A 15,900-nucleotide genomic window follows, 5' to 3' on the forward strand; every position below is an offset into this window, starting at 1 on the left:
TATGTTATTTCCTTCCTTTGATTAATCTATCTTGACTTTCTCCGTATTTGAATCTCGTGATTGATGTGCTTGATGATAAGAGCATTAGAAATTGGGTGTGTCCTAACCATTGGGCATATCGAGGTGTTCCCCCCGACTACGATGCCACGGCTCTACGAGTAGGATAAACTCAAATAGGTCTGTATCAGAGTTTGAAACCACTATAAATAGGGGGTTGTCTCTCAAGTATACACACTTGATATCTCAATTAAATCATGTTTACAACTTACCTTACTTTAGTATCGGAGTGTCTTTACCTATTCATTTTCATACTTTGAAGAAGAACTGTACCAGAAGAGACAAGGAGTGACTTCATCAACTCAGGTGACTGCCCTCTTGTTCAATACAGGAATACATAGTATTTATTTAAAGAATGACAAACACTTCCATTTGAAAATGGTATGACTCAAATTTTATGAATGAAAACACAACATGGACAAGCTTGTTTCCTCAACCTCTATGCACCACTACAATATACCATGTTTAAAACTATTACTTGGATTTATAATGCTTGCAATTCTCTCTCAGTGTCATTTCAAATTCATCTCTTTGTTGGATATCGATTCAGAGACGCTTGAACTTCTTCAAGTGTACGCCCCTTAGTCTCTGGTACTAGTTTTGCTACAAATAGAACGGTAAGGCCACATATGCTAGAGAACATGAAGAAAGTTCCTGGTAAAAAATAACATATTAATGAACTTGTTCAACACTTGATAAGCATTATTTTTGCTTGAGGGATCAGGAGTTACTCAGAACCTACCTGTTGAACTCCAACTCATGAGGAAGTTAAAAGCATATGATATAATCCAAGAACACAGCCAGTGAACAGATGTTATTAAGCTTCCAGCAGAACCCTTCACATTGATGGGAAATATCTGGTAAAAAAAGATTATCTAGTCAAGATGAGAACTTATATTAAAATCAAAATTTTCATATAGTGTCCAAGCATGGAAAGAGCAATATTACCTCAGACATTATAACCCAGGGTATTCCTCCCATGCCAAGTGAGAAAGAACCTGTATATACCTGATAAGTGAGAAAGATTCATGAATTCAAATATTAAGGTTGACGAAAAATCAGCGAAAGTATTTAGAAAAAACTCAAGTCCCGCTGCCGCATTAAATTAGATAAGACCTAAAAAGAGTTTATAAAAAATGACACATACGTCTTTTAAATTTGTTACGTAAAGATGAGTTAGGTACAATACAAAAATCTAATAGAAAGGATCAGACCAATCATTACCAGTACACCGACGAGTGCAAGAATAGGACTGAACTCTTTCCACTTATGCAAGTCCTGTAAAAAGAATGACAGGGATACAAGGAAGCATCCTAAGCATGTTCCTGATGCAGAGATCTGTATAAATGTAAACGTTTCAGATTCCGAAATTTACTAAATAGTATGAAAAGGAACGCACAAAAGATCGATTGTTTTTACCAGTAAAAGTGGCCGTCTTCCAGTTTTATCCATTAAAATTACTCCTAAAGCTGTCATTGGTATCTATGAAGACAGAAATTACTGAATAATGTGAAGAGACTGGGTAATGACTTGTCAAAATTGACATATATCTCGTCTTATTCGTCATCATTAAGAAGAAAGCAACAAATAAATTATATGAAGAGAATTTATAACCTGAACAATAACCATTGCTATTGTTCCAATACTTCTGGAAAACCCTGCCATGGATAACAATTTTCACTTTCATGAGAATCATGTTATAAATCTAATGTATTTGTAATCACCTTCTTTACATGCGATATGCAATGGACCAATGACACGGACACTAGACACGTTGACACGGATGATAGTTTGAGAAAATAGAATAGTCCAATTGTGCCAGTATCAGACACCTCACACGTCTTCAATGAGAAGTGTCGGTTACATAGGTCATCTAATAGAAGCATGAACGAAACTTGCACGTACCAGCAGACACAAATATAGAACTTGCATAAAAGGAAATGCCATTAACCCCTCCAAATTGTTGTAGTATTAGCAGGCCAACTCCTACCTAACATTGTAACTAAATACCATAAGATTCTGCAAAATTTTAAGATAAGATGCATGAATTAGGCATAGAAATCTGACAGTAAGCGACTTCAAATACTGTAATTGAAATAATCCAATGATGCTATCTTCCGTTTGCTGTTGAGAGACTTCTGTAAATTCCTACATAAGAGTACAGTGTATAAAATATGTTAACACTTTTTTCTTGTTTCCTATCTAGGTTATTATAACCCACAAATCAACACAAATGAACAAACGTTTATTATATACTCTAATTTCAATAGCCTCTTCAGAAACATCAGCATTCTTTCCTCTAAGGTGCTGTAACGCAGATTCACTCCTTTCCATGCGACCAACCTTTGCCTGCAGAAGATTGCAAACTATCACTTGCTTTTTGGATGCAGCACCGAAACTGTATAATAAAGGCACGTCTGACACAATAATGACACTTGTGATTACATACAATCACTTTTATTTTCGCAAATTATGAAAATTTTCAGTAGCTTATTTGAATTGTGTCCAACCCAAGCGATAAACCTATAACAGCCGTGAACAACTCACCAGCCACCTAGGAGACTCAGAAATAAAGTTTAGACTCAGAAGCTGTGCGAGACATGGAATAGTTCCTGAAATATAGAAAGAAAAGGTTGAGTTGATGCAAAGGCTTCTTAATTTCATTTTGTAAAAAAATAAAACCAGAAAGAACATTACCTATTAGAGCCAAAACCCTCCAATTCAAGTATGTTCCGATAAGATAAGTTAATGATATTCCAAAACAAATCATTAGCTGTCAAGATCATATCAAAATAAGGATTTGAAATAAGCCTATATGTATCATATTTGTAATACGTAGGTGGTACTGGTAAGTCACACAACCTATGGATAGTATTGCTTTACTTACCTGATGAATTGCAGTGAATCCCCCTCGAAGATCCTTCGGTGTTATTTCAGCAATATAAACCGGTACCTAAAATTGAAAGGGAACTACCTATTTGTTGTAATTCTTTGAAGTGGCTAAGTATCATTTGAATTGTAATTATGACAATAAAAGTCGATACAATTTACCACGTAAGATAGAAGGCCTATTCCACATCCTATCAATAGTCTTCCAACATAAAGCCACCAAGCAACCTTTGAGAGTGCTATGGCAAGCCATCCCAAGATGCAGAATAGCTGTGAGAATCCCATGGCCTATGATATCAAATTGAAAAAACAATAAATAAGACAATATTAAAATTAATTGCGGTCACATTTTAGGAAATATACGCAGAATTGGAGAAACTTACAAGTCGACGACCTGCATAATCTGCTATACTACCACTAACAATGGCTCCAACCATCGCTCCAATTGTGAGCACTGAACCAAAAACTGAATACTGCATAAATGCAACTAGTTTGACTTAGAAAGACTAATAAATCTGAGCCAAATGAAACCAATAATAATAGATAAGCAAGTGTTTGGTGATTACTGATTCAAATATTGAAAGAAAGTTCAAACCTCAGCTACGCCAAGACTGAGGTCATCCATGATTCCAGATTGAGCAGGGGATGAATACCCGATCTGCAAGATGAGAGTGTTAGTATACATCATAAACTTGTTTGTTAAATCCCCCTAAAGCATGGAGTCAATGGAAACATACAGCAGAGCCAAAAACATAGGAACCAGAGACAGCAACAAGGGTACTAAGTATAAGAATACTAGTTGGTGCTGAACTAGCTTCTTCGCGAATGGAAGAAAGAAGATGAGTTGAAAATTCAATTGGTTCGGTACTTCCATTGTCCATGACAAACTACACTCAGAACTCAGAAGCAGGATCTAAGATACTGTCAAAGAAGAAAAAATGAATGTGTATGTTGTGATGAAATGATTGGCTCTGGTTTTGTTGTAGAAATCGTGAACTGATTTTGTTTAAGCTATTGTATTGAATGATAAATTGTTTTTTCTATAGATACCATATGCCATGTGCTATCAAAATTTGTGGTATATATATAATCATTTTGTCTTTGAATTTAGTTATTTTAATGTATATGTAACATATGCAGCATGTGCTATCAAAATTTGTGGAGGAGAAATGAGAGAACTTGATATTATTTTAGAGGAGTGCTAACAACACTCTCTTTTTAACACTATCTCTAGCACTCACTTTATTATTGGTTAAAACATGTGTGGGTCCCTCACTTTGGAAATGGATCCCACATAAAGTGGTAGGACCCACACATGTTTCAACCAATAAGAAAGTAAGTATTAGAGAGAGTGTTGCTAGCATTTTTCATTATTTTATGTGACTTTTTTCAACAGTTATTTAAAGAACAAAATAATACACATAAATACAAAATAATTTACACAAGGTACAGAACTAGTTGAGTATAATACATATAAAACTCCAAAAAAGAAAACAAAGATGTTTTGGCATAATTTAAGACCTATTTCTAAGGATGTGTAAATCGCATTCTGTCAAGAAAAAAAAAAGTAAAAATCACACTATTACAATACAATAATTGTGAGACTTGCAAATGCAATTTTCGCGCTTTTCCATCTTTGTATGGGCAAGGATGTTTCATGGAAGCTTCATTTAGAATCAATCTTCCATTTTTGAAACTTCTTATTGGGTTTTGTGTATTTTGAATTCATCTCTTTATTGAATTTGAATTCAAAGAAGCTTGAATTTCTTCGAGTGTACGCCCTTTGGTTTCAGGAACTACTTTTGCTACGAATATAACAGTGAAGCCGCATACAACAGCGAATCCAAGGAAAGTTCCTGGCCGAACATAACACAATAATCAATTTCATTTCTTATATATGTACTACATAATTAAAAAAATTAAACTCATTCAAGAACCGAGGAATATGAAGATTAAAAGCAAACATGCCTGTTGAACTCCAAGTCATGAGGAAGTTAAAAGCATATGATACAATCCAAGAACACAACCAGTTAACTAAGGTTACTAAGCTTCCAGCAGAACCCTTCACGTTAATAGGAAATATCTGGAAAATGAAATATAACCACTCATTAACATGCTGAGGAATTATTTTGTTTGGATTTGTTTTAAGACGAATCTACCTCAGACATTATAACCCATGGAATTGCCCCCATGCCTAGCGAGAAAAATCCGACATATACCTGGTCATTAACAAAATAAAAAAGAGAATTACATTTATTTAACAAAATAATCATTTCTATCACATGAAGGAAAGCACAACTGTACAAAGCCAATGAAAGAATCTATGAGAATGGGGCACATCATCAAAGTTTTAGTGAGAACTTCATTAGATTTGCAAGAAATTCTAATAGTATTTTGCAATTGACTAAGATTCTAATGACTCGAAAATCGAGTAGCTATTTACTCCATCATTAAGAGCTTGAGTTAAAATTTAGGAGATTTCACACTATAGTCCAAGATTCAACGTGTACGAGGATGATTGCAAAAGCATTATTACCAGTACACCAACAAGCGCCAAAACAGGACTAACTTCCTTCCATTTATGTATGTCCTGCACAAGACAAGTCTAACTCTTATTAGGTGTTGTTTGGATAAACAACTTTATTAAGCATGTATGGGATACAAGTGCTAGTGTATAAGGCTATAAGCTAAAATAAATGTTTTTATAAATTATGTTAGAAGTTATTTTCATAAGTTATCCAATACAGTCTCATAAGTTATCCAAAACAGTCTCACAAGTACTTGTACTTGTACCAGTAGATAAGTATAAATAAGTCAACCTAAACAGGCCTTTATTAATAATTCATCCGAAAAACCTTTATTAGAGCATATATTTTGATATTAGAACCTGCAAGAAGAATGACAGGGCTGCGAGGAAGCATCCTAAGCAAGTTCCCACTGCAGACAACTGTGTAAGAGTCAAAATTTCGGATTTAGAATTTACAAAACATAGCAAAATAAGAAGGAATACAATCTCAAACGTATTACCAGTAAAAGTGGTCGTCTTCCAGATTTATCCAGCAAAAATACACCTAAAATTGTCATTGGAATCTACAAACACAAAATGATGAAATTGTGTTAAGAGACTCAGGAATCTACAAACCCAAAATGATGAAATTGTGTTAAGAGACTCAGAAGTTAGTAATGAAGTGTGAGTCCATTCTCTTATACAGAATTAGACCAACATAAATGATGAAACTGTGTGAAGAGAATTAAGAACCTTAACAGTAACCATTGCTATAGTTCCGATACTCTCCGAGAACCCTGTCATGGATAAGAAATTTTGCAATTCTGTGAACCATGTCGTCGTAAATCTAATATTCATGTATTTGTTTTCTTTTATTTGTCGTGTAGTAGTAAAAGTAGTATTAGGCTATTAGCATAGAAAAGAACCTGCACATACCAGCAGATGTAAATATAGAATTTGCGTAGAAAACAATGCCATTAATCCCTCCAAATTGTTGTAGTATCATCAAGCCGAGTCCTACCTAAACAAAGTAGGTGAGTATCATAAGAGTCTGCAAAAAATTAAGATTTGATCCATGAATAGGACTAATTTAGACAGCTCACTGTAAGTGACTTCAAATATTGCAATTGAAATAAGCCAATAATGCTAGCCTCCGTTTGTTGCTGAAGGGTTTCGGTATAATCCTACAAATAAAAATACAATTCATAAGATGATATACTAATCAATTTGCTTTTTGCTTTTACAACACAGGAGTGTATTCTAAAGTACAAAAAGTAATTACATACTCGGATTTCATTGGCCTCTTTATAGACATCAGCATTTTTTCCTCTAAGGCGCTGTAATGAAGAGTCACTCTCCTTCAAGCGGCCGACTTTTGCCTACAGAAGATCACGAGCATCACTTGATGACATGTCTTGACTCAAATACATAACTAATGATGAAAAAACTCCAACTGCTTGAACAGACCGTGTCCAACACATAAGGCCCCAAACAATCATATCACGGACAACTTGATAAGAACCAAAAAATGGAACAGAAATGAAAATATGAAAATTGAAATTTATGTAGATAATATTGGAATATTACAACACAGGTTTTCGAGAGCCTGTCTCTCCACAATTCAAATTCTTCCTAATTTTTTCTGAATGCCTTCCTAATTCTGATTTGCTTCTATTTATACTGTATTTACATCTGTTCCTAATTGGCACAATTAATTTGAAGGGTTATAACTGTTAGATTTGATGTTGTTGGGTTCCAAGGGTTGCATCCTTTCGGGTGGGTGTGTCTGTTCACCAAGGGTCACGCCCCCTGATTCGCATCTCCTGACTCTGCACTCCTTGGGAGTCGCTGCCTGCGTGTGTAAAACTTGGTGATGGGTGGCCTAGGCTTATCAATACCCCCGCCTAAAAGATTCACCTTGTCCTCAAGGTGAAAATCTGGGAAGACCTCTTGAAATTTAGCCACAGATTCCCAACTATTTTCACTTGTAGGCAGATTCTGCCATTTAACTAAGACTTCCACGTTGCCAGGTTGTAATTCACGAATATCTAAAACAGAGTCCGGATAAACCTGTAATTCCTGATCCTCAGATAGCATAGGTGGTAAAGGTTGGGATTGGAAAGAATCACCAATGGCCTTCTTGAGGAGAGAGACATGAAATACTGGATGAATTTTACTATGAGATGGAAGATCCAATTTGTAAGCAACAGCACCCACTTTTTTTAACACCTGGAAAGGACCATAAAATCGAGGCGAGAGTTTTTCATTAATCCTTTTAGCCAAGGATTTTCTCCTGTAAGGTTGCATCTTTAAGAACACCCAATCACCGATTTCATATGTTATATCTCGGCGGCGTTTGTTGGCATTTGTGCGCATGACATCTTGGGACTTCAACAAATTCTCTCTCAGAGCCGCCAATAATTCATCTCGAGCAATTGTAAGTTTGTTGACTTCTTCAAGGCGGGACGGAATGGTGGATCCCTTAAGAATGTGAGGTGGATCATGTCCATACAATGCTTTGAAAGGGGACATTTTGGTTGAAGCATTATAATTGGTATTAAACCAGAATTCAGCCCAGGGAAGACAAGAGACCCATTTCTTAGGCTTAGTACCTGTTAAGCATCGTAAATAAACCTCTAAGCATCGATTGACAACTTCCGTTTGTCCATCCGTTTGAGGATGGTATGCCGAACTGAATTTTAGTTGTGTACCTGCTGCTTTAAAAAGGGCTTTCCAAAAATTACTTAAAAACAAAGGATCACGATCTGAAACAATGGAAGACGGAAATCCATGCAATCTTACAACTTCCTGTAGAAAAACTGCAGCAACATCGATAGCGGTGTAAGGATGCCCTAATGGTATGAAGTGGGCATATTTGGTGAGCCGGTCAACCACCACCAGAATTGTATCCTTCCCCATGGATTTGGGTAGTCCTCCAATAAAATCCATCGAAATGTCTGTCCATACTTGAGTAGGAATTGGTAATGGCTGTAGCAGTCCTGCCGGTGACAAGTTATCGCTTTTGTTTCTTTGACAGACTTCGCAAGCTGCAACAAAATTTTTTATGTCGGTTTTCATCCCTTCCCAATAAACTAGATCTGCTATTCTTTTATAAGTCCTGAAGATTCCTGAGTGTCCTCCTACCAAGGATGAATGGAATTCTTTTAAAATGATGGGAATTCTGGAGGATGATTTTGACAACACCAATTTCTCCTTGTAAAATAGTTTCTGATCCCTTAACGTGTAGCCAGCATGAGACATGGGATTGATAATTAGGTCTTGCATGATTTTTTGTAACTTGACATCTTGTTTGATCTCTTCAATCCATTCCTCGAAATCGTGAATTTGTAAGACTGTCATGGCACAATAAGAACTTCTCCTGGATAGGGCATCGGCGACAGAATTTTCCTTCCCTGGTTTGTACTGTATTTCAAAATCATATCCAGCTAATTTGGAAATCCATTTGTATTGTTCCTCACCGATCATTCTCTGCTCTGTCAAAAATTTCAAACTTTTTTGGTCAGTTTTAATAATAAAATGATTTCCCAACAAGTAGTGTCGCCATTTCTGGACTGCTTTTACGACCGCCATTAATTCGCGATCATACACTGATTTCCTCTGATTCCTTTCTGATAGGGTAGTACTCCAAAAGGCCAGGGGTCTTCCTTCCTGCATTAGAACAGCCCCTAGTCCGGTTCCGCAAGCATCTGTTTCAACCACAAAAGGTTTTGAAAAGTTGGGTACTGCTAATGTAGGTAAATTGGTCATGGCTTGCTTTAGTTGTTCGAATGCAAGTTCTGCCTCTGGACTCCATTGAAAGGCATTTTTCTTCAACAGGTTGGTCAATGGCCTTGCTATTCTGCCATAATCATGAACGAACCTCCTATAATAGCCAGTAAGGCCTAGGAATCCCCTTAAGCTAGTGACATCCTTGGGTGAAGGCCATAACGTCATTGCTTCCAGCTTCTTAGGATCTGCGGATACTCCTCCAGCAGAAATAACATGTCCCAAATATTCCAAGTTATCTTGGCCAAATGAGCACTTCTTGCCGTTGATCTTCAATTCATTTTGTTGGAGTAACGTTAATACATATTGCAGATGTTGCTTGTGTTCTTCCATAGAAGGGCTGTATATTAGGATATCATCGAAGAATACCAAAACGTATTTTCGGAGTACTGGCCTTAATACTTCATTCATTAATGATTGAAAAGACGAAGGTGCGTTAGTAAGTCCAAATGGAAGTACCAAAAATTCATAATGACCTTCATGTGTTCGAAAAGCAGTTTTTGCAATATCCTCTTCCTTCATTCTGATTTGGTGGTATCCGGATCTTAAATCCAGTTTTGAAAAGATGTTGGCCCCTCCTATTTCGTCTAACAACTCTTCAATCACCGGGATGGGAAATTTGTCGGGAACAGTGATTTTGTTCAAGGCCCTGTAATCTACACAAAACCGCCAACTACCGTCTTTCTTTCTGACTAGGATGACAGGACTAGAATAAGGACTCGTAGATGGTCGGATGATCCCCGCTTCTAACATTTCTGCAACTAATTTTTCAATTTCTGTTTTTTGATAGTGAGGATATCTGTATGGTCTGATATTCGGTATTTGGGCTCCTTCTTTGAGGTGAATGGCATGGTCTTGACGCCGATGAGGAGGAAGTCCTTCTGGGGGTTCAAAGATGGAAGGGAAATCATGTAGCACATCTTTTAATTCTGACGGGATTGAATCCTTCCAATCTATCTCTGCTTGAATATGACGATAATCGATAAAGAACCCTTCTCCTTGCTGCAAAGCTTTCAACATAGAATTAAGTGAGGCATCTTTCTTTGAAAGTTCTGGCTCTCCCTTTAAAATTACCTTTCTTCCATTAATCTTAAAGCCCAACGTCAGTTGTTCAAAGTTGGCACTAATCTCTCCTAGGCTTGCTAACCATTCCATGCCTAAAACCACATCCACGCCTCCAAGGCCGAATAAGAAGAACTGTTGTTGTACTTGTACTTCTTGCACTTTCAAGGGAACCTTTCTGCATACTCCCTTACATTTGATTTTGTGACCATCTCCGACTTCTACAACGTATGATGGAGTGTCTTCCACTTCTAATTGTAATTTTTCCACTAGTTCCTTTGAAATGAAGTTGTGGGTGGCACCGCAATCTATCAGTACTATGACTTTGTTATCATCAATACTTCCCCAAACCTTCAAGGATCGGCGAGAAGTAAATCCCACAATACTATTCATGGATAATTGGGGCGTTTCTCCAAATTCGGGTTCGGGCTCCTCTTCGGAGTTTTCAACATCATCTTCATCTGTTACTAACATTATCCGAAATTGTTTATTTCTACATACATGAGAAGTGCTCCATTTTTCTTCACAACGAAAACATTCTCCTTTTTTCCTCTTCTCTTGAAGTTCTGCTTCGGTTAACCGTTGAAATCCTCTGGGTCGGTTGTTGTTTTCTGGTTTGTTCACAGATACACTTCCCGCAAAAGAATTAGAAGGGCCATTACTTTTTCCTCCACCTTTCTGACTAACACCATAAGTAATAGTCTTCGAATAGGATGGGCTTCGATACGAGTTGTTGAATTTTGAATTTGAGTTAGAAGGAGCATTCGGTCCCACCTTCCAAATTGCTCTATTTTTTTGTTCGATCATTAATGCCTTCTTGACCATGATTGAAAAAGTGGGTGGTTCGTAGAGTTTAATTTCTGCCCCAATGTCTTCCTTTAATCCATTCGCAAAAATGTCCTTTAAATGTTCTTCATCGATAGTTTTCAGCATACCAGCAAACTTTTCGAATTGTTCAACGTACTCTTCCACCGTTTCTTCTTGTTTAAGTGCAAGGAGGGCAGCAAAAGGGTTGAGAGTGGCTGAAGTTTGGAACCTTTCAAGAATGGCAAGTTTGAAATCTTCCCATCCAATATCAGAATTGCAATTTTCCCACCATTGGAACCAAGATAGTGCCTTTCCCTCTAGAGCCACCATAACTGCCTGAATTTTCTCTTCTTCAAGGATTTCTCTCATTTGAAAGAAGCGTTCCAATTTATTTATCCAGCCATAAGCATCGGATTCTCCATCATATATGGGGATTGCCAATTTTCTCCATCGTTCTGTTTTTCTTTCTCCGGTGTGGACCTTGGTTGAACGTTCTCCATTGATGGAACCTTTGGGTGTGCCATCTTCTGAATGCTTGGACAAATTTTCCACCATGGCTTCTAGACGTGCAAAGCGTGTTTCGAATTGTTGTCGTTCTACATCTCGGTTTTGTCGGTCCGCCATCAACATTTCTAAAATTCTCTCCATCGTGTCTGGGTTTTCGGGATTAGATCGAGTTGTCACCATAGTTGGAAGCAAAGCACCTGGACGGTGCTCTGATACCAATTGATAAGAACCAAAAAATGGAACAGAAATGAAAATATGAAAATTGAAATTTATGTAGATAATATTGGAATATTACAACACAGGTTTTCGAGAGCCTGTCTCTCCACAATTCAAATTCTTCCTAATTTTTTCTGAATGCCTTCCTAATTCTGATTTGCTTCTATTTATACTGTATTTACATCTGTTCCTAATTGGCACAATTAATTTGAAGGGTTATAACTGTTAGATTTGATGTTGTTGGGTTCCAAGGGTTGCATCCTTTCGGGTGGGTGTGTCTGTTCACCAAGGGTCACGCCCCCTGATTCGCATCTCCTGACTCTGCACTCCTTGGGAGTCGCTGCCTGCGTGTGTAAAACTTGGTGATGGGTGGCCTAGGCTTATCACAACTCACCAGCCACCTAGGAGAATCCGGGATAAAGGGAAGACTGAGAAGCTGTATAAGACAAGGAACAATTCCTGAGATAGAGACGAAAAGTATGAGAATTATAACAAACACTTGGTTTTGTTTTGTGAAAAGAACACTAGAAAGAAGAATGTTACCAATTATAGCCAAAATCCGCCAATTTACAAATGCTCCAATAAGATAAGTTAATGACATCCCACAGCTAATCATTAACTGTCAAAATAAAATCAAATATAGATTTGAAATGTGATACAATGACATATACAAAAATACAAGGTACACCAAAAAAAAAGAGCAAATTGATATTATAACATTACAATATTGCTTCACCTGATGAACTGCAGTGAATCGACCTCTAAGATTCTTTGGTGTTATTTCTGCTATATAAACTGGTACCTATTATGTAAAGGGAAGTGTTTACTTGTATTCTTTCGGTGACTGAAAATTGTTTTAATTGCAATGATATCAAATAACATGTCACAAAAATTACCACATAAGATAGCAGGCCAATCCCACATCCTACCAACAGTCTTCCAATGTAAAGCCACCAAGCATCCTTCAAACAAGCACCACCAAAGATTAGATGTCAACAACTGAACTTGTGGAAACCCGTGGAAATAAGAAGAGCATTCAACTGATAGAATCTTAGTAGGTCACGTTTGGTAGCTTAACTTTGTCTATCTGTTTCTATTTTGTAAATGACATTGATGTCCCCTCAATTACACTCAGAATAAGGGTGTCATTCTATTTTGTAAATGACAGTGATGTCCCCTCAATTACACTCAAAATAAGGGTGTCAGTTAAACAAACCTAAAGGGAGGGGAAAGCAATTTCTTCAATAAATAAGGATCCAGATGAGTATTTGTTTAAAAAAATAGAAGAGCTAAGTGCAACTTCTCCTAGTTAATATCATGACTTATACTTCAAATTTCCAACAACAACAACAACCAAACATTATCCCACTAAGTAGGGTCAGCCACATGGATCAAATTATGTCATAATGTTCAATCAAATACCATGTATTTATCCAATTTGTTAATATCGAGATCTTTCTTATTAATAGTTTCTCTTATTGTTTCTCTAAGTCTTCCTCTACCTCTAGTTGTTTGAATCATCTCCATGTGATTTACTCTCCTTACAACAGAAACTACAAGTCTTCTCTCTACATGCCCAAACCACCTAAGCCTATTTTCCACCATCTTTTCTACTATAGGTGCTACCACAAGCCTCTCTCTAATATTCTCATTTTTAATCTTATCACATACAATCTTACCACACATCCAACGCAATATCCTTTCCATGGAAGTCCTTTACCCCTTCCTTGGAATAAACATAAGTTGTGTACTTGCGTTAGCCATGTTCATTTAGTATGAACGCCGCAAGCATAAAGAAAATGTTATAATTCCAACATTAAGTAAAAAAGAAAGCATAATGTGATACTTAAGCCATGAGGCTCTTCCACACCTAATGGATCAATCTTTTCAGTAGGGATGTTCTCACGAACTGAAGCCACAACCGAAAACTATGGAATTTGGTAATAGAGTGGAAGAAATGAACTACATACCTCTGCGATTGTTATGGCAAGCCATCCCAAAATACAGAATAGCTGTGAGAATCCCATAGCCTGCTCACCATAACACAAAATAACCAAATTCAATTAAAGTGGAAAACAACACAACATTCAATTTAAAATAAACACCGAAGCAAAACTTACAAGACGTCTACCAGCGTAATCTGCTATTGTACCACTGACAATGGCACCAATCATAGCTCCAATTGTCAAAATTGAACCGAAAATTGAAAACTGCGCTACACCGAGATTAAGATCAATCATGATTCTAGATTGAGTAGGGGAAGAATATCCGACCTGCAAAACAAAACATTGATTGAGATTTTCTTAATGCATTTTGTTGAAAGAAAATAGTGAATTAGCTTACCGCGGTTCCGAAAACGTAAGAACCAAAAACAGCTACAAGAGTGGTAAGTGTGAGAGTCGGTGATGGTATAGAAGAAGAAGTTGCATTCTGCTTCTGCTTCTGTCCGTCATCATCATCATCGGAACTACGCTGTTGCGATTCGGCATTTCCTCTGAATAGAAGAGGATTAGAAGATTCTATCCTTTTAGTAGGAAAGAGATTCAGAGATTAGTTAGTTTTTATCCATGTATAAACCCGTTATCATCAGCTCGCAACCGCATAGACTAATCTCTCGAGTCTTGTTACTACAGAGAAAAAGTTAGTTATGAATGAAAAAGTTAGTTGTGAATGAGTGAATACCTATGGTGTTGAGCAAAACTGGTAGTGGGGAATTGGATAGTGTTGTTTTTAACGAACATCGTTTCTGCGGTGGCGCTGCCTGGAGATATCGGTGATTCTGATTTAATTGGTATTTTGAAATCGCACGGTGGTTTCGACGATGAGAAGTCAAGATACGTGTGTGTGATATGATGAGGATGCGTGAATATAGAAAATGGTTGAAATGTAAACTAAAGAGTGGGTACATGCAAAACTAATGCTTTAGTAAGAGAACAATGATAGCAAGATGCAAGAGGTGTCTATCATATGTGGGTTTGTATGCGAGATTGATTTTAAAGTTGGATAGATCTAAAATGTGGATTGAGCTTTGAGTTCACTTAGGAAGAGTTGCCCTAATAGCATAACATGTTTCAACTGGTTTTTGTAAGAGTCAAAAGCAATTTTAGAAGTCTAGAATTAATTATAGGGTATTTTGAGACGTTTAGATCTCAAAATGATGGAAGAGATCGTCACAGCTTCGTCCTTAAGCAAGGAGATCCGCTCCTCCAAACCTTTTTGGGTATCACGAGTTTTCTCAATCAATTGCTTCAAACCCTCCACTTTTGCAAGCTAAGTGCAAACCTGAATGATTGTCCCATTGGCAAGCGTCTTCAAAGCATCTTGTCTCTCCTTCAGTTGTTTTATCGCCGCCTCACCTCTGCGTGTGTGCTTTCTAACATTTACATCACTTTAATGATTGGCACGTTAAATCACGCCAAATAATTTCTCAAGGACTCAGATTATCCTCGGAGAACATTAAACATAATGGACTTAGATACTTTATGGTTTTTTCTCATGGAAAATTGGTGAATCAGTTTCCTAGAGAGGTATTGGTAGTTGGTTACGGAAAACTTGAGTAGGCGCATGTACCATTTTTATGGTTCCTCTCATTCAACGTTATGCAAATGAGCTTGCATTTTAGAGAGGTATTTGTAGTTGGTTACAAAAAACTTGGGTAGGCTCATGCACCGTCTTTATGTTACCTTCTTCAAAGTTATGGAAACAAGTTTGCATTTTAGAGAGTTAGTGGCACATATTATCGCTATATGAGTGTTGATGATGGTAACATGTCCATACGGGAAAATCTTCTAGATGAAGGTTACCAACAAAGGCAACTTGAAAGTTTTTTAGGACATGCGCGTCCTCGACCTCGTTAGAGAGGGGTTATGTATAATTGCGAGAATTATTTTTTTAATATTCATAACATGTAAAGATATCTTCAACATGACACGTTCATTTTACCATGATTATATGCCCATAAATGTATGGCCTCAATTACTTTGCAGTAATCATTGTTGCTAACATTCGTCTTTCTATTTTCTAGTATTTTAACTCACTCTTCTTAAATACTTTGTCACAAGGAAATGGGT

The 15,900-nt window shown here is 37.0% G+C and overlaps 1 protein-coding gene across 7 annotated transcripts; it reads right to left on the reverse strand.

Moving 5' to 3' along the window:
• Window positions 1-214: 214 nt before the first annotated feature.
• Window positions 215-14,925, reverse strand: LOC131610620 (sugar transporter ERD6-like 5). Of its 7 annotated transcripts, XM_058882613.1 has the most exons (18): window positions 14,513-14,925; window positions 14,174-14,354; window positions 13,951-14,103; window positions 13,801-13,860; window positions 12,727-12,792; window positions 12,567-12,632; window positions 12,374-12,449; window positions 12,225-12,289; window positions 6,739-6,831; window positions 6,556-6,636; window positions 6,389-6,473; window positions 6,206-6,249; window positions 5,974-6,036; window positions 5,834-5,893; window positions 5,483-5,536; window positions 5,106-5,165; window positions 4,915-5,029; window positions 4,363-4,802 (listed from the first exon to the last, which is right to left on the reverse strand). In XM_058882613.1, the coding sequence occupies exons 1-18, from the start codon at window positions 14,569-14,571 to the stop codon at window positions 4,672-4,674; spliced, it is 1,512 nt and encodes a 503-aa protein (XP_058738596.1). In that variant the 5' UTR covers window positions 14,572-14,925; the 3' UTR covers window positions 4,363-4,671. The 7 variants fall into 7 exon arrangements, 4 of the variants coding, with proteins under 4 accessions (XP_058738595.1, XP_058738597.1, XP_058738598.1 ...); XM_058882612.1 differs by lacking the exons at window positions 4,363-4,802; window positions 4,915-5,029; window positions 5,106-5,165; window positions 5,483-5,536; window positions 5,834-5,893 and adding exons at window positions 215-711; window positions 800-914; window positions 1,006-1,065; window positions 1,282-1,395 and having other exon boundaries at window positions 14,513-14,785; XR_009286547.1 differs by lacking the exons at window positions 4,363-4,802; window positions 4,915-5,029; window positions 5,106-5,165; window positions 5,483-5,536; window positions 5,834-5,893 and adding exons at window positions 690-711; window positions 800-914; window positions 1,006-1,055; window positions 1,282-1,395 and having other exon boundaries at window positions 14,513-14,923.
• Between the last annotated feature and the right edge of the window lie 975 nt (window positions 14,926-15,900).

Source organism: Vicia villosa, linkage group LG6, assembly GCF_029867415.1.
Source record: "Vicia villosa cultivar HV-30 ecotype Madison, WI linkage group LG6, Vvil1.0, whole genome shotgun sequence".
NCBI classification, from domain to species: domain Eukaryota; kingdom Viridiplantae; phylum Streptophyta; class Magnoliopsida; order Fabales; family Fabaceae; genus Vicia; species Vicia villosa.

Excerpts from the sequence above, each read along its gene's own strand:
- LOC131610620 (XM_058882612.1), bottom strand. The coding sequence starts at position 14,571 with ATGTTCGTTAAAAACAACACTATCCAATTCCCCACTACCAGTTTTGCT. Across the intron at positions 12,633-12,726 it reads TTGGCCTGCTATCTTATGTG|GTACCAGTTTATATAGCAGA; the intron begins GTAATTTTTGTG and ends TTTACATAATAG. Across the intron at positions 915-1,005 it reads CCTGGGTTATAATGTCTGAG|ATATTTCCCATCAATGTGAA; the intron begins GTAATATTGCTC and ends TTTTTTTACCAG.